This window comes from Gymnodraco acuticeps, unplaced genomic scaffold, assembly GCF_902827175.1.
Source record: "Gymnodraco acuticeps unplaced genomic scaffold, fGymAcu1.1, whole genome shotgun sequence".
Lineage (NCBI taxonomy): Eukaryota > Metazoa > Chordata > Actinopteri > Perciformes > Bathydraconidae > Gymnodraco > Gymnodraco acuticeps.
The window spans coordinates 479,674-492,138 of record NW_022990940.1 but is presented as its reverse complement, the minus strand read 5'-3'; the positions used below and the strand labels follow the sequence as shown (position 1 = coordinate 492,138).

At 39.6% G+C, this 12,465-nt stretch overlaps 1 protein-coding gene across 6 annotated transcripts in view; it reads left to right on the top strand.

The window, feature by feature from the left end:
• The window catches only part of tnr (tenascin R (restrictin, janusin)), a 224,754-nt gene that overhangs the window by 161,550 nt on the left and 50,739 nt on the right, over positions 1 to 12,465 (top strand). For 4 of the 6 annotated variants that reach the window (XM_034234509.1, XM_034234508.1, XM_034234506.1 and 1 more), the window contains 8 exons: positions 1,047 to 1,166; positions 1,307 to 1,450; positions 2,625 to 2,740; positions 5,359 to 5,509; positions 9,434 to 9,612; positions 9,957 to 10,047; positions 10,547 to 10,647; positions 11,918 to 12,020. In XM_034234509.1, the coding sequence (XP_034090400.1) occupies positions 1,047 to 1,166; positions 1,307 to 1,450; positions 2,625 to 2,740; positions 5,359 to 5,509; positions 9,434 to 9,612; positions 9,957 to 10,047; positions 10,547 to 10,647; positions 11,918 to 12,020 (1,005 nt within the window). The remainder of the gene's footprint in view (positions 1 to 1,046; positions 1,167 to 1,306; positions 1,451 to 2,624; positions 2,741 to 5,358; positions 5,510 to 9,433; positions 9,613 to 9,956; positions 10,048 to 10,546; positions 10,648 to 11,917; positions 12,021 to 12,465) is intronic. The other 2 variants (XM_034234512.1, XM_034234507.1) reach the window with 1 other exon arrangement.

The following is a 12,465-nucleotide window of genomic DNA, read 5'->3' as shown; positions in this document are numbered from 1 at the left end:
GCCTCTTTGAAGGATAGAGCCATACAAGAACGTCTCATTATTGTGTACAATTCTGAATTAGGGCTCCAGGGTGCGTCCTAAAGTCAGTGAAGTGCAACTAAATATGTTCATTGTTCGCACCAGTGCGCCTGACATTTAGCAGGTGTGTCTCTGTATGTGTATGTGTGAAACCGAGCCCTGTTTATCCCCTCAAGCCCCATCACAACCTCAAACATAACGGTCATTTCAAATGACGTTTTTGTCAGATTGCTTTGGTGCCGGTTACAGCGGTCCCCAGACCTGACATCATCAACAGAGGTATCTGCTCCACTATCTGGCTCTCATGTCCCTGGTTAGGTGACTCATCCATCCGAGGCGCTTGATTAATTTTGAAAGTGGGGAAGAAGGGTTTCCAAAAATGTGTGTGCATGCAAAAGGCCCATTACATTTTATATGTCCCTGTTGTAATCAATGTAAAAGTCAATCTGGATCCTTGCCCTGAGTATCTCAATGCTCACTCTCATAGGGTTGGGGAAGCTCAAGCTAATCAGACTAGATCTAATGTTACTGACTTGTGCTTGCTGTGGTTCAAAATCAACATGAGTACATTAAAATGCTTGACATTTAATTCAGATATGTATTATTGTGTGGTGTCAAATAAATTAACTAAAAAGTCTACTTCAATCTGATACATATTATTTGTCTGGATTAAGGAAGTAGTTGTAGCACTGGCAGTCAATTCCCAAGCCATGAAGCCATATTTTAGCTTTTGCTCCATAAATTGAGTTGATATGTATCAAAAATGCCTCGCTTTGCTAGCTAACATAAAAACACTGAAATCGTTAATTATAGGTGTGAAAAACGTTGCCATACAATTTTGAGCAAGTGCGTTTTTCATTATTCCCACTAAGGTAGAAAATTGCTAACTGCAATCTTATGACACATGCACTATACTAACAAGTTAGTCCAAAGGGGATTTTCTGACGTTACACTTTATAATTGTTATTGTAAAACACACCAAAAATAAGCAGTTTAAACTTCATTTGTGTTGGATTTTGTCTCGACAGTGGCACCCGCCATGAACGTGAAGATCCGAGGCGTGACTGACCGCACCATCGACGTGGAGTGGGAGGGGTCCATTGTTCTGACAGATTTCTTAGTGACCTACACACCCAGCAGCCCGGGAGGTATGTACAGAGATATGCTGGCCTGTAGAAGGAAGGAAAATTGCATTTCAGTTACAGTTAATTCAAAATGTCTTGTATAGCATGTATATCTTTGAAAATATATATATACCATTGTATCTTTGTACCTGCCTTTCTATCAGGTGTGCAACTGGAGATAAGGATTCCAGGCAATACCACGACCTGCACTATCTCAGGCCTGGAGGCGGGAATAGAGTTCAACATCAACGTGTTCGCTGTCATTAACAACAGTATCAGCGTCCCTGCCAGCATCACGGTTTCCACCTGTAAGTGAAGCTCGTGGCTGTTTTGACTAAATGTTCTCACGGGAGCACTAAAGGATATTCCACTGAGGCTATGTTTGGTGCATGACCAACAGAATATAAATGTAATACCTCAAACCAGTACCTTGTTAAATATCCTCCGTCTCATTCAGTGCTATACTTGCATTTTTACATGAACAAAGCCGTTCATGCGGATGCACACACACCTTGTCTGTCACCTTTTTTTTTTTGTGTTAAAACCTCCGCAAGACGTTTTTCAGTGTCAATAGAGTGAGAATACCACCTGCTCCTCAGTGCCAACTGGCTGTGATTCCTACCTGAAACATCTGCGTGGTGTCACTCACACTCAAATACACGCACACGTAAATATGAACACCTTCTGAATATGAAAGTCTTGGTCGGTGTTAATACCAGGGCACCTGATCTGACAAAGAAACACTATTCCCTGCTTATCAGAGGTATGCAAGCTCACTGAACCTCTGAATAGTAATAGCTTGTTTTCAAAGGCAAACTGAATATTGTCTCCACTCAGCTGGTTACTTACCGTGCGGTGTGATGCCATCAGTCTTGGCTGGTAAAATGATCCTCCATTTCACAGATAAGTGACTTTAATTTCAGTGATAGCAACATTTGGAGTTATAAAGTTAATTTAAGGCAATTAAGTTTGGTGCAACCATTATTCATGTGTGATATGATTTGTTGGGTTGTCTTTGCAAAACGTAATTATGAAATGATTTGATTTGATTATCTGGAAAAAGTTATGAGGACATGGCTGCCTGTGAAAAATTAATTTAGGTATTTTGCAAAATAAAAGTACAAGTCATTTGTTTTTAAACCGAGGCACTGATGTTGACATCGGTACTACAGGAAAACATTGCATATATAGGCAGAAAAAAAGGTTGTTTATCAGTAAGAAATGTATTAAATATATTTATTAGCAGGGGGTTACACTTTTAAAAAATGTATGAAAGGAAATGTGTGCCTTTGTACTATTTTAGCAGTAAAACATGAACTTACCCTCTATTATTGATGGTTATTTTAAAGAATTACCGAGGGAACAGAACAAAAAAACAAATGTAAAAGAGAAAAAGTGGACACCTCAGCATGAGGTGGAGTCGTGATTTATGGGCTGTGTGGGTCACTGAAGACAATAATACGTCTCTGGCTACCTCTACAGATCTCTCCAATCCCGATGGCTTAATCTTCAAATCCATCACAGAGACGTCAGTGGAGGTCCAGTGGTTACCCTTCTACTATTCCTTCGATGGATGGGAGATCAGCTTCATCCCCAAGGTAGAGTAAAGCAGTGTGAACACTCAGCGTATGTGATCGCTGTCAGTCCCAATGTGAGACTACAGCACTATTTCATGCTGTAACACAAGTGCACTGTCCTGTGTGAGACAAAACAAAAAGGATGAGCAAATGACCGTCTTTTTCTCTCTCCATCACCCACAAACACACACACAGAGTATTTTATTTTATTCATCTTGAAGAAACAGGAAGAAAAATAACTGAATGGATTTATTGGGGGTTTTGCTCAACTTGAGGCCCATACGAAATTAGACGAGCGGATTGTTTTAAGCTTATTGGCTATTAGGTGGATGAGCCAATAAACCCTTTTCCAGAATAACCCCTTCATGAAACCGTAGCAGGGCCAGGTTCAAAGCCAGAAAGCAAAAACCTTTCTCTTCCTAATTCCCGCCGTAAACGCAGGTACTCTCTGCACTCTAATCTTGTGCTCTCTCACAGTAATTGGTTTTCTCCTTTAAGGTGTTCTCGGGGGGAGATAGCCTTTGGTCCGGCCTCAAATCTGATGTTAAGATGCTTTTTTTCTTTTTTATTTCAAACCTTTAATGAATAGAACATTTCCAAATGGGGAAAAAAGCAGCGGGATTCCTAATTTAATTGTATTGCTTTCAGCCGTCTTCTCTCTTTCTCCCCAATCCTCTATGTCTTTGTTCTTCAAGCAATTTCCATCCTTCCACCCTTTCTTCTTAATCTCTTGTTTCTATTTCCATCCACCACCTCTCTAAATATCTGACTCCCTTCCTCTCTACCCTCGAAAGGTACCCTTCAACCTTTTCATTCTTCTTCACCTCTCTCTTCCTCTCCTCCTGTATCCTTCCTTGCTTTCCCTCCCCTTGCTCCAACCACGGGGGAAATCATATTATGAGTTGGCAGTCCCGCCCCCCTTGGATTTCATCCAGCAATGGGGATTGTGAATTTTGACAATCTTGTAATGGAAGTAGGCATGAAAGCTATGCGAAAAAACACAGAACTCTCTGTCAAAAAGGAAACAGAGAGAGGGGGAGGTGCAGGGTGAGATTTGTACTTGCCGTTAACGCTGTTAGAAACAGCTACAGATATTTTATATCCGACACTAAAATGAAAAATCCCACTGCTAGCACATCATACTCATGTGTTATATGTTGGGCTTGTTGTAGCTGTAAAGCAATCATTCAATCAATATTGCTGCCAGTAGCACTGTACTTTTATTACATTAGTTTCAGTGGTATATATTCATATACAGCTTTACAATCTATATTTATATAGAATCAGAAGGATACCAGAGCTGTTTCCTGGAAGATCCGTCTTAATTTTGTTTTTTGTTTTTTATTGTTGGACAAGCTGCTGTGTCTTTCTTGGCAGATGAGATTAACACATATGGAAACACACACATGAGCATGTGTTACGATGCACTTTTTGACTTTCTCTTTCACTCGTGGAAAGAAGAGACCGGGTAATAACTACAAATCAATCTTTCAAGCTGCATCAGGTATAATTAATCTGTAATGACACATTGGGGGTTTACGTCTCATTTAATCAACAAACAGATGTTCCCCTTGCCTCTAGTAATATCCAGCCATGTAGTTATTTAAAAAAGATGGTGCTTCATTCGTTTTCACATTAAAGGTATTAAAGTTGTATTCACTGCTGTAATACCGTTCAAATGTAATATTATTATATTGCTTTTTGTGATAGTCAGAGGATTATTAGAATCACCTCATGACTCTTTGTTTAGGGACATATAATTACATGCTGTCTTACTTGAAAAACGAAATTACCATTATAATTAACCAAGAAGAAATCAAACAGATAATGATCATCAAATTAAAGTAATAAAAATACCTCAACAAGGACCAGAAAAAGTATTTTGTCATTCCTCATCTCAGCGACCTTGTCGGCAGAAAGAATGATGACTAATTACGAGCAAACTGGCATCGAGATGGGAGTGGATATACTGTTATGATGATTCATTTAGCATAATTTAACATTTAACTGTATTATTATTGAAATTGAGGACCAATTGTTATTGGAACATTACCGCTGTGTGTTACTGCCCACCCTGGTAATTTAGCTGAGGTGATTAAATGGATTACATCTCTAATTACAGTTTTGATTCAGGAAAGCAGCAAGCTGTTCTAAGTTCTGTTTTAATACTGTACGTGCCTTCGTAGCGCTGGCTTTTGGGAATCTTGGAGCAGCAGTAGGTGGAACATCTGTCTGTTGGCAGGAAGTGCATGTGCAACACTTGCTCTCTGAGAACAGCTGGGAAAAGCAGTGGCTCCATATGGATGAGTGACAGGCCTTTAGAAATGTACAGAGTGCTGCCTCTGCAGAACATGGCCTGAGAAATATCACTGACTCATACTTCCGCAACAAGGTTCTTAATGTGCTAATTCATCTAAAACATGTACGAATCAGTCAAAGGAAATATACAGTTCAGAAAGTCTACTGCATACATGAGTCACTGTTTATGTGTATCTGCTGGAGATATTGTGCATCTGCCAGATGTCTTATCTCCACTGAGACACAGAGTTTAAGCCACAAAGTAGCTGGCACTTACTCGAAATATGCAGATTGCATTGCTCTTCAGCTCATCACATGTATCTCTTGTTTTTTTTTCAAAGGACAATGAAGGAGGGATGACTGCACAGCTGCCCAGCACCATCACTTTCTTCGTGCAGACTGGTCTGAGGCCAGGGGAGGAGTACACTGTGAACCTGGTGGCGCTCAGAGACCAGGGTCGCAGCCAGCCATTCACTGCCACTGTCACAACATGTACGTATGAATAGAATCTTTAAAGAAACAACATTTAAAGGTTCCTATCATGCTATTTTTAGGCAATAGCATAGGTCTCAGATATATACAAATATATAAAAAATATAATTATGGAGTGTTTTGCTCAAAATACCAAACACACCGGGGACACATATTTACGTACAAAATACATCAAAAAGTGCATTTTGCACAATAGGTGACCTTTAAACAAAATGTGATTACAGCTTTTGTTGCCAGGTCATGTTCAAACCACACAACTTGATTTTTCTTAATTTAGTTAAACACATTTAGCAATACTGCCATAACATGACATTTGTGTTTTGTCTTTATATTTCTGTTGTAAATTATTGTCTTTTCAATTTTTTTTCTCGTGTTATTGTGGTGTGCTTTTATTACATGTACAGCACTTTGGCTTGACCAAAAATCGTTTTTAAATGTGCTTTATAAATAAAACTTGATTTGGTTTGATAATAAAATGTTAGGGGTTTTAAGATAAGTTGTAAATGTGGCCTAAGGAGGAATACGATTAAATAGCCACTACCATTTTTGCATATTTGATCAGAAAAAGGTTATTTTATATTAATATGAAATGTGAGCAGTACTGCAAATAAAATATTGTATTATTATGTATTAATCTGTCAGTTAAAACCCACCCAAGGGGACATCTCAAAGTCCTCGTTTGCTATTTTTGCCTGATTAAAGTCTTGAATAATTAAGTGATTATTATAACTGTCAGCAATTCATTTTCTCCATAAATGTCATTTTAGGACATGGAGCATATATCCCGTCCACGCAAACACACACACAAAAACGCAGAGTTAAATACGATGTCACCTTGGCGTATTTGATAGTCTGCCATTATTAATGTCCCCAATGTAAACCTCACTGAGGTATTGCCCCACTCCTCACCCAGCTGCCATTATTACTAGGCATCTGTAATAGAGGCAATTCAAACCTCTTTCGTAACAATTCAAACTCTGATCGCCGTAGTCAAAACACCATCAATTGTCCTGTCAAATCTCTGTTCATTTTGTGGGGAGTAATTAAATAAGGATTAATAATTCATGGCACACTGTCATTAATTATTTTACGACGGCCCACTGCAGGACACCTTATTGGATAAAGAAAGAGGAAAAGACAAATTTGAAGTTACTCAATTATTAATAACAAAGATTTATCCTTCCTCTGAGACGGAGTGAGTGTGATGAGGAGTCGGAGGAAAACCAGAGGGAGAGGAGAGCTGATGTGAGAACAGGTTCTCAGCAGATGTCTTCCTCTGGATGTTTTCTAGGACAAGACCCAAGGGCCCAATTTCTAATACATCAAGGATCGGGGGTTGACCTGCAATATGTGTAGCCTTAGTCTCAGACTTATTTAGATCTCAAAAGCTTTAAGAAGGACTTTATGTTCCTGCTTCACTTACTGTTTGAAATATTTCATTTACATAAGTTGGCCCTGGGGACATTGACAGAGAATCATTATGCTCAACAAGAATGGGGCTTTCAATTCAATTACAACTGAGCATTGTCCCAGGTGCTATTTGGGCTGTCTCTTCAAACATCATGGATAATTCAACATGTATCATAAACTGGAAATTAATTTAATTGTAGTTGTGTATTAGATACCTGTTAACCTGCTGTGGAAATCATCAAGAAAAGTGTTGATTCAGAGTTCAAAAGCACCTGCATTTCCCCCACAATCTGTTAAAGCAACAGATGTCACACCATAGCTTCAGTGGATAAAGGTAATCCACAGGTTAATGAAGCAGAGTGCTGTTACATTATTTAACACTCCATTACCTTGACTGAAATGTCTTTATTTTGACATTGATGCTCTAACAATGAGAGCATGCAGAGTAATACTTTATGTATCCCTATTCTTTCATGCAGCAACTGGTTCAAGGTTCTTTATTTGTCATACGAACATAGCTACAGAGTAGTTATGTCGATGAAAATCTTAGGTCACAGGCTTCTCCAACAGTGCAACACAATAATACAGAAAAACAGAAAGATATAGTGCAAAAAAAAAAGTGAAATAGTGAAATAAGAGTCTATATGCAAGTCATTGAAATATGATATATTAGATAAATAGATACATAATTACTAAGTAGCAGATGAATGTTATGGATGTTGTTACAACAGTTCAGGTGTTTAACAGTCTTATTGCCTGTGGGATGAAACTGTCCCTGAGTCTGGTGGTTGTAGTCCGGATGCTGCGGTAGCGCCTGCCAGACGGCAGCAGACTGAACAGTTTGTGGCTGGGGTGATTGGTCTTTGATAATCCTGAGGGATTTCTTCCAGAGGCGCTGGGAGTAAAGGTTGGATGGCAGCTCCGTCCTGGTGATGTTCTGTGCAGTTTTCACCACCCTCTGTAAAGCCTTACGATTGAGGGCGGTGCAGCTGCCGTACCAGGCCGTGATGCAGCCAGTCAGGATACTCTCTATGGTGCACCTCTAGAAGGTCAGGATGCTCTCTATGGTGCACATGTAGAATTTGCAGAGTATCCTGGAGTCCATGTTGAACCTCCTCAGCCTGCGGAGGAAGAAGAGCCGCTGTCGAGCTTTTTCTGAGTTTGATGACCAGCTTGGAGGGCACAATGGTATTGAAGGCTGAACTGTAATCAATGAACAGCATTCTCACATATGTGTTCCTCTGGTCCACGTGTGAAAGGGCAGTGTGGATGCCGTGGTGAGGGCTATGGCGTCGTATGTGGACCTGTTTGCTCTGTAGGCGAATCGAAAGCTTTGCCTACACTCATTAGTGAACAAGAACTGAGTGTTTAAACCATAAAGCCAGAGAGTTTATGTTACGCCTATGGTAGTACCAGTTACAGTTGTGCATGGATCACCCTATGCTTGAACATGATGTTTGTTATTGCTATTTCATGACTAGCAAGGTCCTATAAATCAACATAACAAAGCACCGGTCCAGATTGGGCTCCCCTCTGAGAAACACCACCTTATTGTGGAGGAGGGTTTTGTGTTTCTTCGACACGGGGAGCTAATTTCTTTTGAAATGTGTTTTAGTTCTTAACACCTAGTATGTGCTGTTTTCCAGGAATCGGCATAGAAAGACTTTAATCGTGGCTTGTGTTTTACACCTTGCAGAGATAAAGCCTATTGTCTCAGCGTGTGTTGGGTCTGATAATCTCTACAGTACATGCTTGGCTGTCAACGAACAGCTTTTCCTGATAACCAATCTACCAATGCATTGGCCTGTGGCAGTATTAACATGAACTTTCATCTCTTCCTTAGAGACTGACTGAAATGTGTTCAAATAAAAAGTATTAATTCTATTTTTTGATTTTGTTCAGTTCAAACATAATTTAACGTTACTGTATTTTATTTAGGGCAAAAATACAGCTTTTTAAGCTGCTTGTGGTTAGACAACATTTAACAACTAAGAATGAATTTGATTTTAATCAATGAAAGAAAATTTGATATTTTAAGACGAATACAAAAAAAAGTTGTTTCTTATTGTATGTTCACAAAAATGGTATTCAAATGAGACAATCTAAGAAGATAAAACATTACATATTTTAAGGATTTTTGGCACGTGTGGTTATTTTTGTATGTGTTACAAGCCAAAAAGACTAAGAAGCACTGTCTTATGTGATGGGAAACATATGAAATATGTTGGGGTTTCTGGAGTGTGTTTTGGACAAAACAGATCACCTTATGCTTCTCAGACTTTTGACGATTTTCTTAAATTGTATTTACCATATTAAATAATTGTTGGTGTCATCTCCACCTACGAATGTTTTGGAATCCAACCAAAACATCAGGTCAAATTTAAAAAGACTGTACATTTTGAAAACAATAAATCGACCAAGTAAAAAAAAGTGCAGCAATAGATGGAAAGGTTGGCAAAGCGAGCAACAGGACGGTCGATAATTCTGCTTCTTTCCTCCTTGTTCTGTATGCAGTGATTGATGGCCCCACTCAGCTGATTGTGCGGGATGTGTCAGACACCGTAGCGTTTGTGGAGTGGACACCACCGAAGGCAAAGATTGATCAGATCGTGTTACGATACGGCCTGGTGGGAGGAGAGGGTCCACGGACCACCTTCCGCCTCCAGCCAACGCTCAGTCAATACTCCCTGCAGGTGAGTGGTGTGGTGTGGTGTGTGTGCAATTTATCACATTGTGGTGTCACAGATCTGATCATACACACACATCATGTGGACTCACCTGCCATCTGTGGACAGAAAAGCTCGTCCTCACAACTTAAACCACTTATCTTTGGGTTGATGGTTGGCTTTGGTGTTATTATTTTGTACTCACAAGTGCTATGTTGTGTGTGTACTGTTGTCATGCTTGGTAATATTATCTATTCCCAGAGTCTGCCAGCCGTCTGTGTCTGGAGATTAAACATAAAACAAATGAAAAAAGCCATGCAAAGAGATTAAACAAGCCTAACTGTCCCTGTTTTTTTGTTTTTGTTTCACAGGTTCTGCGTCCTGGCTCGCGTTACGAGGTGTCTGTGAGCGGAGTGCTTAGAGGAAATGAGAGCGGATCTATTTCCACTGAATTTACTACTGGTGAGGTCTGACAGCAAGCAGATGTGGTGATAGTAGTGTGTGTTTGTGTGTGTGGGATCCTGGCCTGCCTCTGAGGATAGAAACATCTATGACATATGGCCTAATGTAAAACATAACGTTTATCTGTATTGCATATAGTAGTGAACATCTGGTCAGAGTAATTATTGCTGCAGTGTGTAGTTTGTGATTTGTTGTGGAAACACTATCCTTTCTTGTTTTGAATGCAAACAAAAATGTAATTCATCAAAATGATATTTTTTGAATACATCATCTATGCATATGTATGTAATATATAATGTGCATTGACTTACTAATGAGCTATACAATGTTACAAATGAACATATGATGCAACTGATGTAAATAATGTATTCATACAAACCGATCAACTGTAGTAATTAACAGTTGCCCACCAGCAGTATCTGTGTCTGATTTGAAAAGCGCTGATGTTTGCTTGTTCACAATCCCTGAGAATTGGTCTCAGTGTCCCCAACATTGTCAGCTTTATCGTTCTTCTCAGAGATCGATGCCCCTAAGAACCTGCGGCTCGTGTCCAAGACCTCCACCTCCCTGGAGCTCGAATGGGACAACAGCGAGGCTGAGGTAAATAAATGCTGACCGAATAGCCTTTGCATTTCATTTTCATGACGTGTTTTTCAGCCAGTGACTAAGACGCGGGGACACAACAACATTTGAATAGCATATCAAATCGAATGCAATGTTATATATTAGAACATCCCAGAGAATAGGAACGTGTTTAAATTATATTATAATAATTAAATAATGAGTAAAGATTCTGAATACCTCCACAAGCTATTCATGCCAAACATCTGCAATGTAATATACAGATATATGGTCTCTTCTGAAAGCACGTGTTTTGTCTCTTTTATCTTTTCTGATTATGTTCATTATTAAAATATGTGTACTGGACTAACCTGAAATACTTCTTAGATTACACATGATCTCAACTCAACCTTAGGTGTCCCGTATTTAACTGAATACATTTTGTGTAAACAACTAATGTGTCCTTAATCCCTTGACCTTATCCATGCTCCCCGGACCCTTCCTGCATACTACCCACCCTAAAGCCGTTTTTGTATTCCTTCCATTTCTCTAAGCTCTGTCTTGTTGTATTGAGCACTTTATCATCACCGACAGGTCTGTGTGCATTTTGTCAGCTTGGTAAATGCCAATACAGAGAATGTAGCAAACAAATGTGTTGGGTTAAAGTGGTCACCGAAACGTTTTACTGTGACAAAAAATTTAGGAAATCATGTTTTTTCACTGTGTATTGATAATGTTATTACCAGGGCTCCTTAGCTACTATTGCTGGCTAATTAATTGCATTTTTGTAACCGGTCACTGTCAGCCCAACAGCCACAACCACCTCGCTTTAGTTTTACCACTCGTCCAAGAATCACCAACTCTGGCTCATGGATATAAACTTTTAGTTTAGTCGCTTAGATGTGATGATATTATACATCTACACTGTCTTTCCCCACTGTCTCTCTCTATCTGCCCTCTGGTCAGCTCTCTGCTTTGCAGCGGTTAGTTTGTGCTTCAATGGCAGACCATTCAATTAGCAAAATAGAATTACAAACATCAGCCAAAAAACAAACAATAAGCAATGCCAATAATCCCTGGTAGCAAGATAAGAAGATAATCTGTCTCATTGCTGCTTAGAACTACAAATGTATTCATCCCCATGATCCTGCACAGCAGAGAGACTAATGTCAGGCTGGGCTAATGCAACATAATTCATTTACTCTGTGATCCGACTATTGGTTAAAAGTCTTGTACTTTCTTCATTTTGTTTAAAATGTTTCCTTTTTGTTGGTGTTCTTAAAGTTTCAATGTATCTGTTTAAATCCAGACGGAGGGCTACCAGGTGGTGTACAGCACTTTAGCAGGAGACCAGTATGATAAAGTCATTGTACCACGCAATGAGGGAGCCACCACTAAGACCACCCTCACAGGTAAGGAAAAAGCGCCGTTGCTTTTCTTTAATTTATTGTTTGTAGTTAATTTGTATTGAATTATGTATTAAAATCTGTAGGGGTCTTTCGCTCAGTGCGATGTGTTTTCCTTATGTCTCCAGTATTATCTCAGAGCATCTAATGTATGCGGAGGAAGCTGGAAGAGCCTGTGTGTTTTACATGGCAGGATTATCTGCAGAGCTAACATTCAGCTGACAGGGCTACTGATTGTATCCGTAGAAATGCTTGTTGTCCTGTGGGCGTATTGAAAGGCTGTCAGAAAGGAAGGGTCAGCTGGTATGTTTTTTCTGAAAGGCCACAGTGCTGGAAAGGGCACGGCCAGCATAAGAATAGAAGCCAAAGGTCCTTGTGTTATTTTGTTGGGCCATTGCAATTGATGCTGCCTACACCCTCATTCCTTCTCTGTCACTCACTTTCTCTCTAC